This window comes from Coenobita brevimanus, chromosome 91, assembly GCF_032717465.1.
Source record: "Coenobita brevimanus isolate Jiangsu-jjx chromosome 91, ASM3271746v2, whole genome shotgun sequence".
NCBI lineage: Eukaryota > Metazoa > Arthropoda > Malacostraca > Decapoda > Coenobitidae > Coenobita > Coenobita brevimanus.
Genome location: NC_137044.1, coordinates 23336844 through 23360093, shown reverse-complemented (window position 1 = coordinate 23360093; position 23250 = coordinate 23336844). Strand labels below are relative to the sequence as shown.

Here is a 23250-nt window from a genome sequence, read left to right as displayed (position 1 = left end):
GATAGGGCTTGTCACGAATCAAATTCGCGACATTTCCCTTTTGTGAGAAGCCACAAACTATTAGTGGAAAACTCACTGTGTATCGTTCAGTTAACCGCTCATTCGGACGGAAGCTTTGTCAAATCAATTTTCATTGTCATACGTGATCGTCTTTGTGTGAGACATTAGCGCTTCCGCTGAGCAATTTGTTTTGGGCGCGTTTCGCTCACTCGACTGTTAAAAAATGCGGCCTATCGCTCCCATTTCTTTCTCACGAGTTTGCTCAGTCCAGTGTTTGCTCTGACGGAGAGAGGTTCTGTGCTCCAGCAGTGTGAGAGGTCAACCCAAGCTCCACAAGATCACAGCTCCAAGCTCCCACCTTTGAATTGGGTGATACACAGCATTCATCGACCGGTATTTCTTTTCGTTTTCCTAGTCTTAAGAGTTTAATTAAGGTGTTTTTCCTAGGCGTAAGAATTTAGCTCGTGTGTGAGTGCGATCTCATTATTTTGATTTGAAATGTAACGTGAAATTTATTTTTGTAATCAATAAATTTAACAGTTCTTTTTCTTGAGCTTAATGTAATGTAAACTCTTGTTTCATTTCTCCACAATTAAGCTTATTTTCCATATAGCTCCTAGCTTGCATAAACGTTTTGCTATTCATAACTGGTACTTAGGCCAGTCTTGTATTAAACTTAAAATCCGTTGTGCCTCCTAGGAGTTAAGCACCAGCAAGAACCTGATACTATTATTAGTATTAGTTATTTATTGTCAGGGGTGAAGTAACTTTCTCCAGAGGCTAACAGTAACAGCATTTGAGTAATTAGTCTCTGCTGTGTACTGTTGAGAAAGTTTATAAATTCTCGTTCTTAGAGAATCGTGTGAAGCAGGCCAGCGTAAAGTAATCGTTGCTTGATTTAGCAAGACAATCATTGTCCCTGCTCTGCAATATTATTGAACATTATTATCAATTAAATAATATTTAGCATTTATTTTAAAAACCCCGTGATATTTTAAAAACCCCGTGACAATTGGCGACCTCATTCCAGGATATTAGCTCCTAGCTCTAAAGCAATTCACGAGGTAGTACTCACTCGTTCATATTTAGGTATTTATAATTAAAGTTTATAGGCACAAGTTTACTGGTATTTACCGTTAATTTAGCAAGTGAATTTTTGCTTTATTAATTCATAGAGTACTTAACTCTGACTAGATAAGACTGGTCACCACTAGCTTGTGTCTGTACTCTTTACTTGTGTCATTAGCATTCGTTTGCGAAGCAGTCAGTGCTCAGTTTCTTTTGCTTAATAAGCTAGCATCATGGCAGCCAGTGCTTATGTACAGGAAGCCAAAGATATGGGTCTCACAGACCCAGAGAAAATACAGAGTTAGGTTCTCTCACGGTTTAATTACGAGCAAGAACGTGAGAAAGATGCTCGTGAAGAGCGTAGAATTCAACGCGAACACGAGCGAGAACAGCGTGAACACGAACAGAAACTGCGCGAACACGAGCAGAGACAGCGCGAACTCGACTTAGAACATGAGCGAGAACAGCGTGAGGAACGAGAGAGAGAACGTCAATACGAGTTACGACGCGAGAGAGAACGAGAGCACGAACGTGCCGAACGTGAGGCACGAGAAAAACATGAACTTGAAGTGCTGAAGCTCAAGTGAGATTCCTTGGCTTCAGACACATCTGGTGCAGTTGGTCAAAGCTCCACGAGCGTTCTCCCTGCACATGTCCTGGCGACCCCACGCATCAAGCTTCCTTCATACAAGGAAAGCGAGCGAATCGAGCCGTACATAGCTCGTTTTGAGGACATGGCAGACATGTATCAACTGGATGAGGCAGCTAAGCGGATCCAATTTCTTAGTTTATTTGAGGGCCCTGCCCTCGATATTCTCCACAGAATTCGTGGAGACAATCTCACATATGAGATGATGAAAGCTGCACTCATTAAGGTGTATGGTCTCACAGTAGACGACGCCAAAGTTCAGTTCATGTGAGCTCGTCTCCAAGACAAGGAGACAGCTGTTCAGTTCCTCGACCGTCTCACAGCTTACTTAAATGAGTGGTTGGAGAAAGATGAAACTCCTTCCACGCGTGAGGGGATAATTGACCTTATGCTGAGTACACAGCTGGAGAGGTCGTGGCCTGCTGAGCTCATAGCACAGCTTAAGATCTGCCAGGTGAAAGATGCCAGCCAAATGGCAGAAAAGGCTGACGCATTCTTTACTGCATACGGGTATCAAACTCGTAAGTAAAACACCTGGAACAGAAAACCTGATAAATCTGGGAAATCATCTCAGACTGAATCCCAGCACCAAGGCCGTTCTCAGAGTAATGGCCAAGGTCCAAGCAAACCACAGAAGGACCAGGGGCAAAGTACACAGCAGCCTGCTTGGAAGCGGTACAACAAGCACCCCAACCAGCAGCAGTTCCCCAAGCAGCAGCAGCAATACAAGGACAAGCCACGTAACCCTCAGTTAGGTCAATTAGTGTATCGGAGGCAGGAGGCAAATGCAGCCTTCATTCCACAACAAGTACTCGGTGGTGCCATCTCTACCAGTACAGGTACTTCCCAACAGTTTACAAGTCCCCCTCCGACCATGAACTCTCCTCAGACACCTAGTTCCCAGGGCGCCACGTTTGCTGCATCGGTTGTTCCGCAGTCTCATGAATGACTGGCTGCTACCTCCTCAGACCCTTCCACCAGCAACACTGCCTTTCTTGTTCAGCCAGGGTCTGTGGGAGGTAAATGTCCTGAGGGACAATGGTTCCTCAGGCTGCTCTGTTAAGCAGAGTTTAGTTCAGCCTGATGAGTATACAGGTCGACAGATCCAAGTTAGACTTATTGATGGATCAGTGAGATTGTTCCCTGAGGCACGTATCCAGGTGGCGTCTCCATTTTTCACTGGCCTGACAGCTGCAGTTGTCATGCCAGAACCTTTATTTGACCTCATATTAGGCAACATACCTGGCATCAAAAATAATTGCGCCGTAGATGTTGCTACTCAGACTTCGGCTGCTGCGATAACACGAGCCATGGCCAAGGCTCCAAATCGCGTCACTCCGTTGACCGTCGCAACGCCGCAAGATCTGATTCGTAGTCAAGATGTTGTCCAAGAGCAACAGACTGACTTGACACTTGCCTCAGTGCGCAAGAAGCTGGAGGGTAAAGTGATCAAGTATTCACGGAGAGGACAAGCCAGGTTCCTTTGTAAGTGAGGACGGCTGTACCGTGAGTCACAGACACCCCAGGGTGAGGTTCGACTGCAGTTTGTCGTTCCTGCAAAGTATCGCCGAGCAGTGTTTGAATTAGGTCATTGTTCAGCGATGGGAGGTCACATGGGTCAAAAGAAGACCTCTGACCGCATCCATGCTGACTTTTTCTGGCCAGGAATGGGACGGGAAATAACGAGGCTCGTACGTTCCTGTGATGTGTGTCAGCGTACCACTGACCGGGGACGTGTCCGTCCTGTGCCATTGAAGCCAATGCCCATAATCTCTGAACAGTTCGAGAGAGTAGCAGTTGACATAGTTGGGCCAATCTTCCCTAGGGCTAGTGATGGATCAAAGTATATCCTCACTATTGTTGATTTCAGCACACGGTGGCCTGAAGCCGTGGCCCTTAAGAATATAGAGGCCGTCACTGTTGCTGAGGCATTAATTGAAGTGTTCTGTCGTGTAGGTATCCCTAAGGAGGTCTTGAGCGACCGGGGTTCGCAGTTCACTTCAGCAATGATGAACGAAGCGTTCAGGTTGCTGTCCATCCGAGGCTTACGAACTACGCCGTATCATCTCATGTGTAACGGGTTGTGTGAGAGGTTCAATGGAACTCTCAAGAAGATGTTGAGGCCCATGACCGCCGAACAGCCAAAGGAATGGCCGTGGTTCATTGCTCCTCTTCTATTTGCTTATCGAGAAGCCCCACAGCATTCATTGAAATTCTCACCCTTTGAACTGGTTTATGGAAGGTCGGTCCATGGACCACTTCAAGTCCTTCGTGAGTTATGGGACGATGAAGAACCCGACCCTGAAGTCAAGACCACCTACACCTACGTCCTTGATCTGGCTGACCGCCTCCAGTCGACGTGTGAGTTAGCTAAGGAAGAACTGATCAAGGCGCGTGAAGTTCAAAAGGCTTATTACGATAAGAAGGCAAAGCTTCGGAAGTTTAGTCCAGGCGATAAATGCTTGGTATTACTCCCCACTGCCCAGAACAAGTTGTTGGCGCAGTGGAAGGGTCCATTTGATGTAGTAGAGCGCATTTCAGACCTCAACTACATAATTCATATGGGGAATCTTCGTAAAAGGTTCCACATTAACATGTTGAAGGCTTATCATGAGTCAAACCCCGAGGAGACTGGCCTACGAGTAGCTGATGATAGTGACCAGCCACTGGAAGAAACCGGGGCAGCCGCGGTGATCCCAGCTGAAGACCATGATGACGAGCCCTTAACCGCTCAGTCCCGTCAGGAAAAGACTGTCGAAGATGTTTTACTTAACCCTGACTTAGCAGTAGGAGACCAAAATGCCTTATGGTCACTGCTCTGTCAGTATGCTGATGTCTTCTCAGACCAACCTAGACTTGCAAAGGTTGCGTGTCATAAAATTGAGTTGACCAGCAATGCTCCTATAAAGGTTAAGCCATATCCGATTCCCATGTGACTACAGGGTGCAGTAGATAAGGAAATTGCTGACATGGAGACTGCAGGCATTATCAAAAAGTCCTCATCTCCTTACTGTAGTCCGATGGTAGTAGTCCTCAAGAAAGATGGTGGAGTCAGGATTTGTGGCGACTATAGAAGGCTCAATGCAATCACCAAAGTGGATGCTGAGCCAATGGGTGACCATATTGCCATCTCCAAGCTGGCAGGGTCACGATATTTCACGAAGCTCGACCTAGGGAAGGGATTCTTCCAGATTCCCCTTCATCCTGAGAGTCGTCAGTTCACTGCCTTTGCTACTCCTAGGGGGTTGTACCAGTATAAAGTCCTCCCATTTGGACTTACCAATTCCCCAACAGTATTCAATCGTGCCATGAGACAAGTGCTCCATGGTATTGTAGGAGTAGAGATGTTCGTTGACCATGTCCTCGTTCATTCCGCCACATTGGAGGAGCACCTCAGACTCTTGGAAATTGTCTTCAGTAGACTCCAGAGTTTCAACATGACTGTGAAGCCTAGCAAATGCAAGATTGCTCACAGTGAGGTGGAGTTCCTCGGTCATATTGTTGGCAACAATCACTGCAGGTGTCAGGGTGACAAGATCAAGAAGGTTAGAGAAGCCCCGAGACCCGTGATCAAGAAACAGGTTAGGGCATTCCTTGGCCTAGTGGGATATTATAGGAGTTTTATCCCCAACTTTGCTCTCATTGCCCAACCGTTGTACGAAGTGCTACGGAAATATGCTCCAAACACCATTGAATGGGGAGAAGCGCAAGAGAGATCTTTTGCCACCCTCAAGAATATGTTGTGCAAGGAGCCTATCTTGCAGTTGCCTGATTCCAGCAAACCTTTCATACTGTGCACTGATGCTTCACAAGATGGAGTAGGTGCCGTATTGATGCAGGAATCGGAAGGTGGAATCTTCCCAGTGGCATACCACAGCCGTAGGCTAAAACCCACCGAGAGGAATTACAGTACTGTTGAGAAAGAACTCTTGGCTGTGGTTGATGGTGTTAAAAAATATTATTATTATTTATTTGGGGCATCATTTACTCTGGAAACTGACCATATGCCACTCATTAGTCTTAGCACGACCAAGACGGCTAATGCAAGATTGACACGCTGTACACTATATTTACAGCAGTTTAACCTTGTTGTGAGATACATCAAGGGAAGTGATAACGTAGGTGCAGACCTGATGTCTCGCCTGCTAACTGCTGACTAACATGGGCAGTTGTTGTATGCTGGGTTCCGTGATAGGCATCCTCAGAGATTTGAGTAATCCAAGGACCAGCCTGGTTCCCAGTCAAAAGTGTAGACCTGACGTCTCACTTGTTGGCCCCACAGGACACAGTATGTCCAGGGCCTGTACATACACGTGTACTGTAGGTTAAGGGGGAAGAGAGAACTCCGCAGAGGCGACTCGAGGCTATGGAAGACCCGAGTTTGCACAAGGATTCTCAGCTCCCCGATACTAATATAAGTACTGTAGGTTAAGGGGGAAGAGAGAACTCCGCAGAGGTGACTCGAGGCTATGGAAGACCCGAGTTTGCACAAGGATTCTCAGCTCCCCGATACTAATATAAGTACTGTAGGTTAAGGGGGAAGTGAGAACTCCGCAGAGGCGACTTGAGGCTATGGAAGACCCAAGTTTGCACAAGGATTCTCAGCTCCCCGATACTAATATAAGTACTGTAGGTTAAGGGGGAAGTGAGAACTCCGCAGAGGCGACTTGAGGCTATGGAAGACCCGAGTTTGCACAAGGATTCTCAGTTCCCCGATACTAATATAAGTACTGTAGGTTAAGGAGGGAAGTTAGAGAGAGAACTCTGCAGAGGCGACTCGAGGCTATGGAAGACCCGAGTTTGCACAAGGATTCTCAGCTCCCTGATACTAATATAAGTACTGTAGGTTAAGGGGGAAGTTCGAGAGAGAACTCCGCAGAGGCGACTCAAGGCTATGGAAGACCCGAGTTTGCACAAGGATTCTCAGCTCCCCAATATTAATATAAGTACTGTAGGTTAAGGCACAGGTTGAGGACCCGTGTGCAGTTCGAGGCTATGGAAGACCCGAGTTTGCACAAGGATTCTCAACTTGCCGACACTAATCGTGTGCTATAATTGATGGCAACCTCGAATGTACGAAGCTTAGGCTGTCACTTGTATTTTTCAGCTAGAGCGTACTTTTCGTAGCATGTACTAATTGCTAGGCAGAGAGAGAGTAATTGTAACGTAATAAGAATTTTGTCTCATTGACACTTTTGATGCTCCACCTTAATTGGTTTTGCAGGTACAGCAATGGGTGTAGCAGTTTTGCTGTGCAGGCCAGCTGATCGTCTGCCGCACGCTGCCGCCTCTTCTCCTCTGCCTTCGTCGTCGCCATATTATTATTTACTGTGTCATTTTACACGTAGGTACAGTTACACTGCAACTGTCACACCTACACCGTGTATTACATACACCACGCTACACAACAATTAGTTGTCAGTGTAAATGTAGCGAACTTTCGCTCAGTTTGACCTGAGTACAGGATTTTCACCGTCGTCACGGAGTTTTTTCCCTCAAGCTTGCTTCTATTAACGTAAATACGAGGTTTTTTTCGTTCACTGGCGACTGCGACTTTCTCCTGTAGCAGGATAGCACACACACCACAGTGTGAATCTTGTGTGAATGAGTTAGGATGTGTACATATATATATATATATATATATATATATATATATATATATATATATATCCACAAATTTTTTCCCATAAGGAAAAAATTTAATTTTGTAGGGGCGTAATGTCACGAATCAAATTCGCGACATTTCCCTTTTGTGAGAAGCCACGAACTATTAGTGGAAAACTTACTGTGTATCGTTCAGTTAACCGCTCATTTGGACGGAAGCTTTGTCAAATCAATTTTTCATTGTCATACGTGATCGTCTTTGTGTGAGACATTAGCGCTTCCGCTGAGCAATTTGTTTTGGGCGCGTTTCGCTCACTCGACCGTTAAAAAATGCGGCCTATCGCTCCCATTTCTTTCTCACGAGTTTGCTCAGTCCAGTGTTTGCTCTGACGGAGAGAGGTTCTGTGCTCCAGCAGTGTGAGAGGTCAACCCAAGCTCCACAAGACCACAGCTCCAAGCTCCCACCTTTGAATTGGGTGATACACAGCATTCATCGACCAGTATTTCTTTTCGTTTTCCTAGTCTTAAGAGTTTAATTAAGGTGTTTTTCCTAGGCATAAGAATTTAGCTCGTGTGTGAGTGAGTGAGTGTGATCTCATTATTTTGATTTGAAATGTAGCGTTAAATTTATTTTTGTAATCAATAAATTTAACAGTTCTTTTTCTTGAGCTTAATGTAATGTAAACTCTTGTTTCATTTCTCCACAATTAAGCTTATTTTCCATATAGCTCCTAGCTTGCATAAACGTTTTGCTATTCATAACTGGTACTTAGGCCAGTCTTGTATTAAACTTAAAATCCGTTGTGCCTCCTAGGAGTTAAGCACCAGCAAGAACCTGATACTATTATTAGTATTAGTTATTTATTGTCAGGGGTGAAGTAACTTTCTCCAGAGGCTAACAGTAACAGCATTTGAGTAATTAGTCTCTGCTGTGTACTGTTGAGAAAGTTTATAAATTCTCGTTCTTAGAGAATCGTGTGAAGCAGGCCAGCGTAAAGTAATCGTTGCTTGATTTAGCAAGACAATCATTGTCCCTGCTCTGCAATATTATTGAATATTATTATCAATTAAATAATATTTAGCATTTATTTTAAAAACCCCGTGATATTTTAAAAACCCCGTGATAGGGCTCAAACACGGGCTAACCAGTTCCACACGTGTATTACCTTATAAATAAATACAGTAGACTTCACACTATGAATACATGGACAACACTATATGTGGTACAAGTATGGTATATGACACTACACTATGTCACAAAACAAGATATAGCACACAACACTGTATGTTAAATGGCACAACGCTAGATATATCACAGACAAGGTATACTGCACGAGTCTCTGTATATATATATATACAGTAATCACTCCAATATCCGGCGTAATAGAGCCATTGGTAGGTCCGATTATTGGTTTTGTCTGGATATTGGGCCCCAGCTTATGGCCTCGTACTTATGGACCCTAACTCAGAGAAACACCTATACAACTCCCTCTGGACATGCATAGCACCTATTTAAGACCCAAATCACACCAATAAGGCACATAAATGACTGAAATAAATGCAAAGGAAACATAAAATGAGGGTTTAGAAGTATGTTCATACATTAATAAACATTCTGGTACTTATGGACCCTAACCTAGCCTAACTCAGAAAAACACATTCCAACTACACATGCATAGCTACCAACAACCTATTCACACCAATAAAAGACATTAAAGAGTGAAATGAGGTAAGTATAGTATGGAAAAAAGTACAGTATGAAACATTCTGGTAAGTATAGTATGGAAAAAAGTACAGTATGAAACATTCTGGCTACTTACAGCAAGTCCCTGGCCACCTCGATGAATAACCGCCTCCTCTCGGACTCTGACAGTAAGAACGATTTCCTGAAGCACTTGCAGTACACTGTTCCTGAAGTCTTGCACTGAACTTAGTCAATAACACACAGAAGTCCGTTCTCTTCACAGTGTTCACTTTTGTCCAAATAATGCTCCATTGTAACTTAGTGTTGCACATTAACTTTTCCCATTTTTTTCCCAGTTTCAAAAGCCAAAACAAAGAAGTCTATTTACGTTAAATTTATTTTCCACTGAGTCTTTTCTCTCAACTCGAAAACTTTAACACAACACACCATTTTTTTCACTGCACAACACTCAAAATTCCCGTGTGGTCTAGTGGAGAAGTTCTTGCTGTTTATTCACTGTCAGAGTCCGAGAGTATCACTGGCAGGTGACCTAGGGGTGCATCGCTGGGTCGTGGTGATGGCGTACCCACTGCAGAGGACTCTGAAGAAAGCCGCAAACTCACGTCGAGCGGTGACTCCACCGCGGCTGATGTGCTGGGCTGTGGCTCGGAGCATGAGGGCCTGTCTTGGGAAGGCAACGGAGTGGAGCCAGGGCTGGGCACAGCGGGGGTCACGGGCCTGAAAAAACTGTCAATCGTTGACTGACGCAAGGAACAACGATTCTGACGATTGATGATGCGCTGCCTGAAAGCACGCACTTCCTCCACGAGTCCCAAGGGCCCCATCTCCCTGTTGCAGTCCAGGTGTTCCAGGTAGTCTAGGACGAACTCTAGATGTTCCCGGAGTGTGCTCAGCTTGGGGATGGCTGGAGTAGTGTCCTGCTGAGAGGAGTCCGCATCATCGTCGCCTTCGTCGTCGGAATCTTCAAGTTCGGTACTGACACCAGCAACCGAAGACGCGATCTCGATATTAGACAACGTCTGATACCCAGGATCGCCCTCGTTGTCGTCCAACCGCTCACGAACATCATCCACATCAACATCGTCGCTGTGCGTACATAGCCGTGCATGGAAGTCATCCACGTCAAACCCTAGAAAATCGTACTCCACATCCGTTCCGAGAAGCAGACGAGACCAACCATTTTCAAGAGTTTTCACAGGGACTTCCTTCCATGCACTAGCCCAGTTGTACAGTGCAGACTTGATGTTGTAGCAGCGAAGGTTTTCCAAAGTCCGCTTGCCTCGTGTGTCCCGTCCTTCTCTGCGCTCGTCCTCGTCCTCGAGAACAACCATCACCTCATCCAGGAACTTCCGACGGTATAGGCGCTTTGTTGCCACGATCACTCCTTGGTCCATGGGTTGAATGAGAGCAGTCGTATTAGGTGGCAGAAACATGCACCTAATATGACCATTCGCAGCAACCAAGTCCTTGTTGCACGGGTGGGCAGGTGCATTGTCGAGCAGAAGGAGAGCCTTTACCTGGTCGCGAGGGATTCCCAGTGTCTTCGTCTGGTAATGGATGACCTCCTTGACGGTGACGGTGAAACCAGTCTTTGAAAATCACAGCTGTGAACCATGCTTTCAAAGAATGGTACCAGACGACAGGAAGGACATCCATCACCCCACGAAGGCACCAAGGCTGCTTTGCATGGCCAACAACAACGGACTTAAGCCGGTGCATGCCGTTAGCACTGGCACAACACAAAGCAGATATCCGTTCCTTGGAAAGCTTGCGGCCAGGTACATGCTTCTCCGTCTCCTCGGCTAGAGTGTTCGTTGGCAGCGAACGATAGAATAGGCCAGTTTCATCAGCATTGTAGACTTGACCGAGAGTTAGGCCCTCCCTGTCGATCAAGCCTTTCACCTTGTGCTGAAACTCGTCAACTCCATCCTCGTTAGCGTCCAATGCTTCGCCATGTGCTTTACGGTTAATAAGGCCATGTCGCAACTTGAACGCGAAGAGCCAACCCTCGGATGCCTTGAAGTCTAGGGCGTTGTGAAGCCTTGCGAACTTCTCTGCAGCAGCCTTCAGCTCCGTTCCACGTACCATCACACCAGCTGCACGTTGCTGTCGATACCAAATCAACGTGGATCGGTTGATTTCTGCAAACTTGGGGGTAAACATAACCTTCCTTTCCACGTTGCGTTTGCTTCTCGACGAGAAGTCAGCCGTGTACTGCATGAGTTTGTCTCGGGAACGTTTGATATCGAACAAAGTCGACCGGGCCAGGTTGTACTCGCGGAGAATGCGGGAAGAAGACCAACCCGCATCAACTTTCTCCAATATCTCCCTCTTCTTTTCCAGAGTCAACACCACTCTCTTCCTTTTCTCAGGTGGCGGGGCCATCATCACACACACTAAGAGGAGGCCCGAGAGCAGCAGGAGGCCCTGCAGCAGGTAGGGCACCACCACAAAAGCAAGCATGTGGGCAGCCATTGCTAAGAGCGTAGGTCCAGTCACGGTGAAAGACAGGCGGGAAGTGGGGAGGATGCAGCGGCGCTCTATCGGACGTCGCAGGAATGACACACCAAAACAATGCTCTCCCGCAGCACGCGCGGCAAATTCAAATTACGGACGGGAAAAAATCGTTTTTTTTTTTTTTTTTTTGGGGGGGGGGGTTTCGGACCATTTTGGGAATGTTGGATCCCAGGACGATAAGGTCCGGGTAGTGGGGATGTTCGGCTATTGGGCGTCTAGATATTAGAGTGATTACTGTATATATATATATATATATATATATATATATATATAAAGGGAGACAGATATCCCATAGAGCTATGACACTGTAAGTTACAACCAATATGGCAGAGGGGTTGTGATATAACAGCTTTGGGAACAGGCGAGGTATTACACAGGGCAAGTATGATATAGAGGGGGTCACAAACATTACACAGGGGTGTTGATATAACACACAGGGTACGGTGTTACACAGGGGTGTCAGACGATACACAATGGGTCACAAAATAGGGGCAACGCAGGGGGGTAGAGAACACCGCACAGGGGCGGAACATGGCTATATCACAGGGGAGGTATACGCCCGGGGACGATGACTCGTTCTAGGGGGGGAGTTATGGTGTTACACAGGGCACGACACTCTGCACGATGGGAGGTGGGGCCCACACAGGGTCTATAGCACTAGGGATTGGATACGAGTAACACAATGTTGGTAGTGTTGCTGGCGGGTGCAGGGGCACACAGAGGCCTAGGTCACAGGTAAATACAGGTGACGGCCCGGTGTGGGAGGAGGGCCGTCAGGAGTGAGCTCCCGGTAGGGGCACAGGTCTTAGGTGGCGTATTCGGGTGTCCGGGATAAGCTGGAGGGCGGCGTGGTGGGTGGCCCTTTCCTGATGGGGGCCGTGGGAGTATGGTGGCCCTCCAGACTGGGGCCGCACAGGGCTAAGAGGTGTGCTGCACGGCGCCTGCCCTTGGCCATGGTGGGAGTCCTAGGGGTGGGTCCTGGCTGGTCCAGGCCTAGGGTTGGCTGCTGGGCGCCCCTCGTCATCCGGGGACTGCGGTCTCGCCAGGAGGGGGAGGCCGCCAGGGGTTGACTGCAGCCGCTCACCCTGGAGGAGTCCATCAGCTGGTGGGGGTGTCAGGGGCTGGGCTGCAGGAACAGGATGCCTAGGCTTACAAGGGGTCTGCTCCAGGTACTTTCCGATGGGGGCCCTGCTGGGGAGCAGTCTCCACCCTTTGTAGAGGAGGGGGAGCAGGAGGGGCATCTCGCTCGGCCTCTGGAGGGGCGGGTTGAGCCAGGGACGGCGCCCTCGTAGGAAGCCTCTGCGGTTGTGGAGGAGGGATGACCAGTGGCCTGTACCTTAGCCTGGCGGGCCTGACGGACCCTGCTGAATCTCCACTCCAGGGCAGAGGAAAGAGTTCCAGAGGACATTCCTTCCACCTGGTAGGTCCGGGGGAAGCTACCCAGGCTTCCTCCAGGGGTAGCGGTTGAAGGAGATCCGGTGGACACTCCCTCTGGCTGACAGGTCCAGGGGACGCTGCCGAGGGACCACTTGTCCCGGGGACAGTAGGAGGGGAAAGCCCGGTGGGCTTTCTGGCTTCTGCAGCAGGGCCGGTGGACTCTACCGCCCTCCTGCTGTTGGGGGAAAAGTGCAGCTAGGGGATGACCGGTGGTCTCTTCCCCAGTGGCAGATCCAGTGGACACTGCCATGTGTCCACCACCCTCCTGGGGACTGCAGGCGAAGGTTGTCTGGCTGACAGTCAGAGACACCTGCTCCCAAAGGCAGGTGGCAGGAGGAGGAGATCCGATGGCCATCCTCCTACAGTAGATCCGGTGTATACTACTGTGCCGCTGCTCTCCTGGGGTAAAGTAGGCCTGTGAGCACCTGGGGTTACTCTTCCTCATGTGGGAGCAGGCCCGGTGGACACTGCTACCGAGGGCCTACTTGGGACTGTGTTTCGGCAAATCCCACCCTGATTCTGGCAAATGCTCTCCCCGTCAGAGGGTAATGCATCAGGTTGATGCACTTCCTGTGGGTCCGGCTGGGTGGAAGAGGGGCATAGGATCACGGGGGAGATTCAAAGCAGCACTACACTGAGTGGATGGTGAGTGCCCCCACCTACCACAATTGAATATATCTCCATGTGACCATGGCTTAACCACAGGCTGGATAACACCATCATGTGGCTTAACCACAGGCTGGATAGCACCATCATGTGGCTTAATCACAGGCTGGATAGCACCATCATGTGGCTTAACCACAGGCTGGATAGCACCATCATGTGACTTAACCACAGGCTGGATAGCACCATCATGTGGCTTACCCGTGGGATGGATAACATTGTCTCGTGGCTTAACCACAGGCTGGATACCACAGTCTCATTTTCGCCATGCTTGGCCACCGTCACCCTGGGATGGTTTTGCAGACTCCCCTCCATCTCCCGGCCTGTGAACACCTCAGGGATGTCCTTGGGCAGGTATGGATGCTGGAACATTGCTTCAGCACTGTGATGGACTAACAGCTTTTGGCATCCCTGCCAGATCTTTACAGCAGTGACCCTTCCTACCTTTGTTGGGTCGGCCCTAACCCTGGGCCACCATTCACAGTCTTCAGATTGACAGCCCATCCTTTTACCAGGATTTCTATTACCCTGTTGAGGACAGACATATTGGTACCATCCCAGAACACAGATGGTTGACCCATCCCACCCCATCCTGGGATTATCATCCCTGTCCTGAGGACTGACATTCTCCTTGAATGAGGCCCTAGTACTGTAATCTGGGCCAAATTAACTTTTGCGGGCTGTAGGCTAAACCAGATACTGGGGCTCCTACCCAGGGAAGGGGCCCACAGTATGAGGTCTTGTGTGATGCCAGTCACCATAATTTTCATCATTTATCAATTTATTTATTATTTTCACAGATGGGGGCCCCATCCATGGTGGAGGCTTTGGCTGTGAGGTATTCAGCCTAGTGACTAATCTACCCCTCCAAGTAACCTCTTGATTGGGCATAATTAGCTAACACCAAGCCATTGTGAAGGACTGTCCTGTCTTAACATGGGCACTGTCTTTTAAATCATAATCTGAATCCTTATTTGTGATGCCATCCCACTGTGAATGACTGTCCCATCATAATATGGGCACAGCACATCTTGTGTCATAGTAGATCACACTCTGAAAACTTACTGGTGGCATCATGCCATCATTAATGATCATCACTAACGGGGGAATTAGAAACTTGTTACAGGGGACTTAAGATACAGACATGAATGACATTATATATGGCCAAGAGATCACCAGTAGCTGTCACTGACAGGAAAGGAATATCTCTCCAATTTAATGGGAGGAAAGGAATATCTCTCCAATATTATTTAATGGGAGGAAAGGAATATCTCTCCAATTTAGTGGAAGGAAAGGAATATCTCTCAAATTAAATGAGAGGAAAGGAATATCTCTCCACTTTAATGGGAGGAAAGGAATATCTCTACAATTTAATGGGAGGAAAGGAATATCTCTCCACTTTACTGGGAGGAAAGGAATATCTCTCCACGTTAATGGGAGGAAAGGAATCTCTCTCCATGGTAATGGGAGGAAAGGAATATCTCTCCACATTAATGGGAGGAAAGGAATATCTCTCCACGTTAATGGGAGGAAAAGGAAGTAGCTACTAACAGGGGGGACCGAATTATGAAATTAAAACACTAAGTTTTACTTTATTCTGGCTTACGCCACCAGTTCTCTAGAGACAAGATTTACAAACTTTGTCTTCAAACAGTACACAGCAAGAGATAATTACTCATGGATGCTGAATTGTAGTACTGCTGGCCTGTGAGAGAAAGTGTCCTTACCTCCTGGTGATCAGAATAAGTTTTTCCCTGGGAAAAGGTTGTTAATAACTTAGTAATACTATTTCAAGCTCTTGCTTATGCCAACTCCTAGCCTGCACAATTGATTATTACGAATCAAAATGAAAGAACTGACTTACTTACCAGCCATGACTAACATAAGAAACATTTGTGCAAACTGGAAGCAAGCAAACTGAAGTAAACAGAATGGAAAAATGAAACACAATTTTACATTCAATCTAACTCAAAGAGAAGAACTGTAAATTTATTAATTATTGTACAAACAAAAGAATTCTTACGTTACAATAATCTCAAACGATCAAATTCTCTCACTCACTCATTCAAGTTAGCTAATACTTTTAAACCTAGAAAACATAAAAAGAAAATACTGGTACACGGCGTTACGGCATCACAGAACTGTGACGAAGACTGGGCTGATTTACTAATTGATGCTAAGGTCACAGTGCTCTGTGGTATGTCCACCTCTGGGGCTGCCGACTGGAGAGAAATGGATTCGCAGAACTGCATGAAGTTTGGGTAATCTGCCATAGATCTCAGCTAACTTACACTGCTCTGTTGAATAACTCCGTCTTGTAGCTGTTGGGCACCAACTACAAACTACGGTGAGTGGAGAGGTATTGACACTGAAGAACTGCAACGCCCCTCAGATCATGGCACAAGGATGGCCTCCAGAAAACTTCACACTGTTCTCACGTACATCTGTCGATCACAGGTTTCCCTCTCCATCTAATAATGTTCTCATGCCAGCACAAAGCAATGCATCTTCAGCAGAAGTATGAGGAGCTTACTCTAACGGGTATAGAGACGGGTATGGGGAACAATATATACACAAAACATTGCTCAGTAATGCACCAAGATCGTACACAAAGAACAATCACCAGCCGAGGATGAGATGGCAGGATGGGGTGGAGAGGTATATGAGAGAGGGGGGTGCGAGTTGGGAGCAGAGCAGTGAAATGGCGGGGTACAGGGCAACGTGGAGGCGATTTGTGTGTGGCCACCCCGAACGAGACTAAGGCGTCTGGCAATAGGTAGATAAATAGACTAGTGAAACAACAACGTTTTGCGTGCTCTCGTGGCTGTGACAACTCTTGTTTGGTTCGTTAACATAATGGTGGAAGGGACTGTTCTAACCTAAGTGTAATACATTATTGTTTGTATCAGTACTCTCTCTTCGACACACACACATAAGAACAAACAAAAGAATGAGCAGTAAATGTACACTTAATTTTAAGGAGCAGAAATAACTGTATGCTCAGTCAGTCCAAAATTTGTGTGGGAAGCGCGGTATCAAAAGAACAATGTGGAACTGAATGTTAACTTACAAGAACACATGGGATGAAAGTGTAATTTTTTTCTGATTAGCAAACATTTCTGTTCCATTTCATCCCCTAAAACTGTGAAACCCATAAATTTTCATCTAAGCATAAAGCCTAAAGACTTTACCAATTCAGTTCATATTCCTCTAGTTTGTTGTCTGTATTTTTCAGACTATTCTGAGGGTGGTAAATTACCTTCTCTTTATGAAAGATTTCCCATATTGTCATCATCACATTCCTTAAGCCGTACCTACGACTGTTTACAGCATAATGGAAAAAACTTACTCAACATACTCAAATGTGGATTTCGTTTCCTGATATCCCAGCTGGAGCCCAGATTAGGTCAGGCTAGGTTAGGTTAAATTATTAGGTAGTTAAGCTGTGTTAGGTTAGGTTAGGTTATCAGTTGCCTCACCATACTCCACCCCACCACCCCTGTGATGGAGATGTGAGCACTGAGCAGGAGGCTGGGCAGGGGACAGACTCAGGCTTGTTTACCCGTGGATCGCTCGCTAGCAACCAGATGCCTGCTGTTTAAACCGTAGCTATTGTGCGGATAACTTTATCACCGTACCATTGAACCATTCAGTCACGGCCCGGATATACCGAAACCTGGTTGATCTGAACCTAGATAATCCAAACTTTCACTGTATATACAATAAACGTGTTTAACGTACAAGTGTGTGTGTGTGTGTGTGTGTGTGTGTGTGTAGGGGATGCCACATTGGTCGATGTTTCCCACGCATCCATTCTTTTAGTCTTTTACCGAACATCATCATCATCATCATCATCATCATCATCCGGACCTCCCTTCCCACCCTAGGGCAGAGTAAGGGGTAACAACATCAAGAGAGCCCAAGTTTGCCCAATCCAAGGGGCCACACTTCCATTCACTCATCATTCAAGGCCCCAGAATCCTGGCTCTATCAGATACACCAAAAACTTCCACCATGTTCTGTAGCTTCACATAAACGTATCCAATAGAGTCTATCCGAATGCTGTCACATTAAAAAGGGGTGCCAAATCCTTGATCATGCACCTCTCCTCACAACATTCATCAAGCCAGCTCCATCTCTTGTCAGTCCCCTAGCCTCAATGACTCCATACCTCTCTTCCTCACACACTCATCCACCACACCCCTCCACCTTCTCCTTGGCCTACCTCACCTCCTCCCTCCTTCAAATTCACTCAGATATACCTTTTTCACCTTTCTACCTTTACTGAACAAAATTCATTATACGAACATAATGTTTGGCCAGTCCAAGGTGATAGTTAAAAAATGAAATATGTTAAAAGAAGGCTCGGTACAGTAAAAGTCCCATTATTCGGCATCTATGGGACCAGGATGATGCCGAGATGTTGGATTTACCGAATAATCAAAAACCTACCCACTCAGTACCTTAAATATATTGGTGAACACTGTCATCACCACTTATGGTATTACAACTGTTTGGAGAGAGTATACTGTACAATACTGCAATCAATACAGTACTGTACCTGAATCTGAAATATATATATATATATAAATTAGTGAACATATACAAGTGTAATGACACAGTAGGCATACAAGTCAGATAACACTTCCTGGATGGCAGAAATGATACATAATATTACCTACCTGCTCAGTACATCACTTGTATTGGTGAACTCATCACTACTTATGTTATTACATATATATTTGGAGTGAGTGCTGTATACAGTATTTTTTCCAAACACAAAATAAAATAGTCTGAAAATTGCATAAAATAAAGTGAAGGAATATGAATTGGTAAGGTCTTTCTGATGAAAGTTAATCGTACATTTAGCATTCATTCTTTTCTTTGTTTTTTTTGTTTACATGTGAAAGGGAGAGTGTTGATGGAAACAGTAATGTATTCCATTAACCCCTTAATAACCTCTGGCATTGAACAACCCATTACAGTAAAAAACTGTGAACAATTATGGGAAGGGAACGAAGGTCACTGGCATGTTTACACGACTCTACGATACGATTCCAAGCAGTCAGAGGGTCAGTTAATCTCAGATGTTTTCACCCATTTGGTAAATGCACAGTAACTTTGTAACTTCTCCCGTGAATCATAGCATGGGTTTAGGAAACTAAATAACACATTGTTAGGTGCGCCAGATGATTATCTTCACATCTTTAAGAAAATGGAAGAAATTTAATCCCTCTGAGTACGTAGAGTAAGTTTCTTCCCTTCTTCTATCAATTTGTTTTTCTTAAAGACGTGAAGATAATCGTCTGGCTCACCTAGCAATGTTATTTAGCTTTCCAAACCCATGCTATGATTCGCTATGAGTCATGGAAAAACTTATAAAGTTACGGGGCATTTACCAAATGGGCGAAAACATCTGAGATTAACCGACCGCCTGACTGCTTGGAATCTTAGCACAGAGTCGTGTAAACGTACCAGTGACCTTCGTTCCCTCCCCATAATTGTTCAATTTTCTTTATAGCTCACACTGACTTGATATCACTGACATCGGTACTGTAAAGGGTTGTTCAGTGCCGGAGGTTATTAAGGGATTAATGGGATATATTACTGTTTGCATCAGTACTCTCTTTCACATTAAACACAAAAACGAACAAAAGAAGGAGCGCTTAATGTACGTTCAACTTTCATCAGAGAGACCTTAGCAATTCATATTCCTCCAGTTTATTTTTAAGTATTTTTCTGACTTTAGGTTAGGTTAGGTATGGTTAAATTATTAGGTACAGTTAAACTCGGTTAGATTAGGTTTAGTTAAACAGGACAGTCCCTTCCTCCATTATGCTGAGGAATAAAAATACTAGAGCTGTCACAGCCGTACAGCTAAAAACAATGGGGAAACTAATTTAACATGCACCATTATTTATGGGTAATGCATTACAGTATCAGTGGCTCATGGGCTACGCAATTACCAGTAAATGACACTTTCAGGAATGCGTCAAGAATGAACGAATTTCAAGAATTAGCGAGGGGGCTTGGAACGTAACCCTCGCTAATTTGGAGGGGGTGGTTACTGTACTGTATGATACTATCCAATATTGTAATCAATATAATACTATACCTGAGTCTGAAAAAATATAGAAATCAGTGAACATACAGAAGTGTAATGAAACATTAGGCCTACAAGTCACAGATTACACTTCCTGGACTGCCAAGATGATCCCGGACATCTGCCGAACAATCAAAGATTTTCGTAAATGGGACTATTTCTCAAAACTGCCGAAATGTCGGATCTATCGAATAATCAGCTGCCGAATAATGGGACTTTTACTGTATATTAAGCGTTTACTGTATCTAGAGTTTCACATTTTATCACTCGCGGTTAATGATGTCTTGGCTCAGTAGATCATATGACACGCTGCATGAGGGATGGCCTGCCACAAGTACCAATAGGAGCTAAAGGGTACTACAGACCAAGGCAATCACAAGCAGTGAGGATCTGTCCCTTCTCCCCTTTGGGGCTAAGATGCAAATGAATGTGAGTGGATGAGTAAATTGGGAGTGTGTCATCCTGTCACGGTTACCTCCCTTTCCTTGAGGGAAGCGGCCTAGGTATATAGATAGATAGATTTTCTTCTACAACCCTATCTATCTATCTATCTATTGCCAGACGCCATAATCCCGTGAGGGGTGGCCATTTGACTTTGAGTTATTGGTTTTACGAGGAGGGGCACTAACCCTCCACCAACCCACTTGTTGACACGTAGGGAGCACGTATGGGTTGGTTATATGGTTACCACCCAGCATTGTAAATGGTTTCTTGGCTTACAGGAAACCATTTGGCTTGTCACTAAATGTAAAGCCACCTGTAAAGGAAAGAAGAGCAATAAGAAGTGACAGTAAAGATGGGAGATATAGGAAGAGAAAAGGGCAGGTACACAAAAAGAATGATAAAGACTAAGGAAGAAAAAGGCAGCACTACCACTTTTTAAAAATTTTACATTACTTTGGCAATGCAGCCTAAGAGATAAAACATGTCTTCTCCTTCACCTGTTAGTGAATGGCACTATGCCTGGCTAATGCCTGATTTCTACTACAGTACAAGCTCTGCCACTTTTATCACAACTAACTGTCTTCACACCTGAATGAATTGTCAGGTGCCATGAGAATAGGAATTTTTTCTACAGTTTTCCAGTCATCACATTTCAATTTTTTTTTATTCCTGAACTGATACTGGAGAGGACTTTTAATAAAATCATTTACCCCATTAATCACACTTGAATTTCTTCACTCCTCAATGAATTAAAGTGTCGGATGAGATCAACTAAGTCAACCGTTTACCACATTCGGCACACTAGGAACTCTTCCTTCCTTGATGATTTAACCCTTGCACATTGGATGTCACTTATATGTGCTACAATAAAAACGTCTGTAGCCATCGGGTGACATGTATACGTGTTCTGAACTCCATGTATCTCAGAACCCCTGTGTGGGGGACACCCAGCCAAAAAAACACCCTCAAGTTGGAAGACTTAACGGGTGTCTAGTGAGATCCAACCAAACTGCTTACCATATTTATCACACTTGAAATTCTTCACTCATGAATGAATTAACAGGTGCTGAGTGAGATCATCCTTCAGTGCAAATCTTTTTCCACATTCATCACACTTGACGTTCTTCACTCCTGAATGAACTAACAGGTGTTGAGTGAGACTATCCTTCCGAGCAAACCGTTTCCCACATTCATCACACTTGAAATTCTTTACTCCTGAATGAATTAACAGGTGTTGACTGAGATGATTCCTTAGTGTAAATAGTTTACCACATTCATCACACTTGAAATTCTTCACTCCTGAATGAATTAACAGATGTCTGGCGAGATCATCCTTCAGTGTAAATAGTTTACCACATTCATCACACTTGAAATTCTTTACTCCTGAATGAATTAACAGGTGTCTGGTGAGTTTACTCTTCCGTGCATATCGTTTACCACATTCATTACACTTGAAATTCTTCACTCCTGAATGAATTAATAGGTGCTGCCTGAGATGACTCCTCTGTACAAATAGTTTACCACATTCATCACACTCGAAATTCTTCACTCCTGAATGAAATGACAGGTGTCTGGTGAGATCACCCTTCCTTGCAAATCGTTTACCACATTCATCACACTTGAAGTTCTTCACTCCTGAATGAATCAACAGGTGCTGAGTGAGTTCAAACTTCTTTGCAAATCGTTTATCACATTCATCACACTTGAAATTCTTCACTCCTGAATGAACAAGTGCATGTCGGATAAGAGTTTTCTTACTAGCAAATGCTTTATCACACTCTAAACATCTGAACTGCTTAACTTCTGCTGAGGACACTGTGTCCAGAACAATTTCACTGTTACTAAGGAACATTTTGTCACCCACCTCACACTCTGATTGTACATCTGCTCCTTCCTTTACCACCTCCATTATTTTGTCATCCACTTCACACTCTATCTTTACATCTGGTTCTCCTTTACCACCCTATCATAAGATTCCTCCAAACCTTCTTAATTCCTGCCATACTTATACTACTCTCCACTGAACAATACTGCTGATACAGAGGTCATTATTATTGAACAATAACTGCTTCTGCACTTGCAAATACTATGTAACCATATTTTTCAATCAATAGATCACTGCTGAGCTTTAAGCTGTTAATGCAGCCTAAAATACCATTGGGTTTCTTATTTTACCAGTTCTTCTCTAGTGTCTATGCAGCAGTTGTACAGCAGTAAATGCCAAGGATAGCACAACAGCTAGATGGTCCTGGATCAACTCCTACCACTCACCATACTTCTTACAGTGAAAGACATTATGAACATAGAGTATAAGCCACATATATTTGGAAGCTGTACCTCACGTTGGATGTACCATACTGACACAACACAACATGTGCTTATATATCTGTCAACACTTTATCATGTATTACTCAGGCAGCTCACTGAAGACCACATTGCTTGTGTTGGCTTCACTGATCTGATTTCAGCTGTGGACCTGAAACAAGAGCTGTTATTAGACAAGAATCTCCATTCATTTGAAGACACTGCCCAATGACCCCTCATTCTGCAAATATCTTCTCTTAAAAAAAAATAAGTTTGCTTTTTAGTGAGTAGGCTTAGTACAGAAATTTGGAGAAACAGTGAGGACATTAATGTAATGGATTGGTTAAGAGTGGGAAAGTAAGACTGGTATGGTGAAGAGTAAGTGACAGCAGAAGTGTTAGGCACGGTACAGTAGGTAGGAGTAGTAGTTGTTCCCTAGGCAGTCTGGCCGAACAGCCCCGAGTCCCTTAGGAAGGCCGTGGCCGAGACCAGGCTTTCCCACAGAGCTCTCAAAGAGTGTATGTTGTGTTGTTGGCGTAGGTGATTGTGTGCAATGCAGTCTTCCATAATGTGCTTAATAGAATGGGGTGCTGTGTTGCATCCTGGACAGGCATCAGCGACAGAGTCATCCAGCCTCTTCTGGTAGCTTAAGAGGGCTGGATGGTGCCCACATCTCAGCCTGGCCAGGTGGACCCTGTCCTCACGAGGAAGATAGGATTCAGAAGGGTGGATGTCAGGAGGCCGTGCATGCAGCTG

At 45.2% G+C, this 23250-nt stretch overlaps 1 protein-coding gene across 1 annotated transcript; it reads right to left on the bottom strand.

The window, feature by feature from the left end:
- Window positions 1-20726: 20726 nt before the first annotated feature.
- Window positions 20727-22099, bottom strand: LOC145411908 (uncharacterized). The gene has a single exon (XM_080281878.1). It carries the CDS (start codon window positions 22097-22099, stop codon window positions 21236-21238), a length of 864 nt encoding a protein of 287 aa, XP_080138004.1. The 3' UTR covers window positions 20727-21235.
- Between the last annotated feature and the right edge of the window lie 1151 nt (window positions 22100-23250).

What these genes read in the sequence shown, in the direction of transcription:
- LOC145411908 (XM_080281878.1), bottom strand. Translation starts at nt 22,099, where the DNA reads ATGGAGGTGGTAAAGGAAGGAGCAGATGTACAATCAGAGTGTGAGGTG.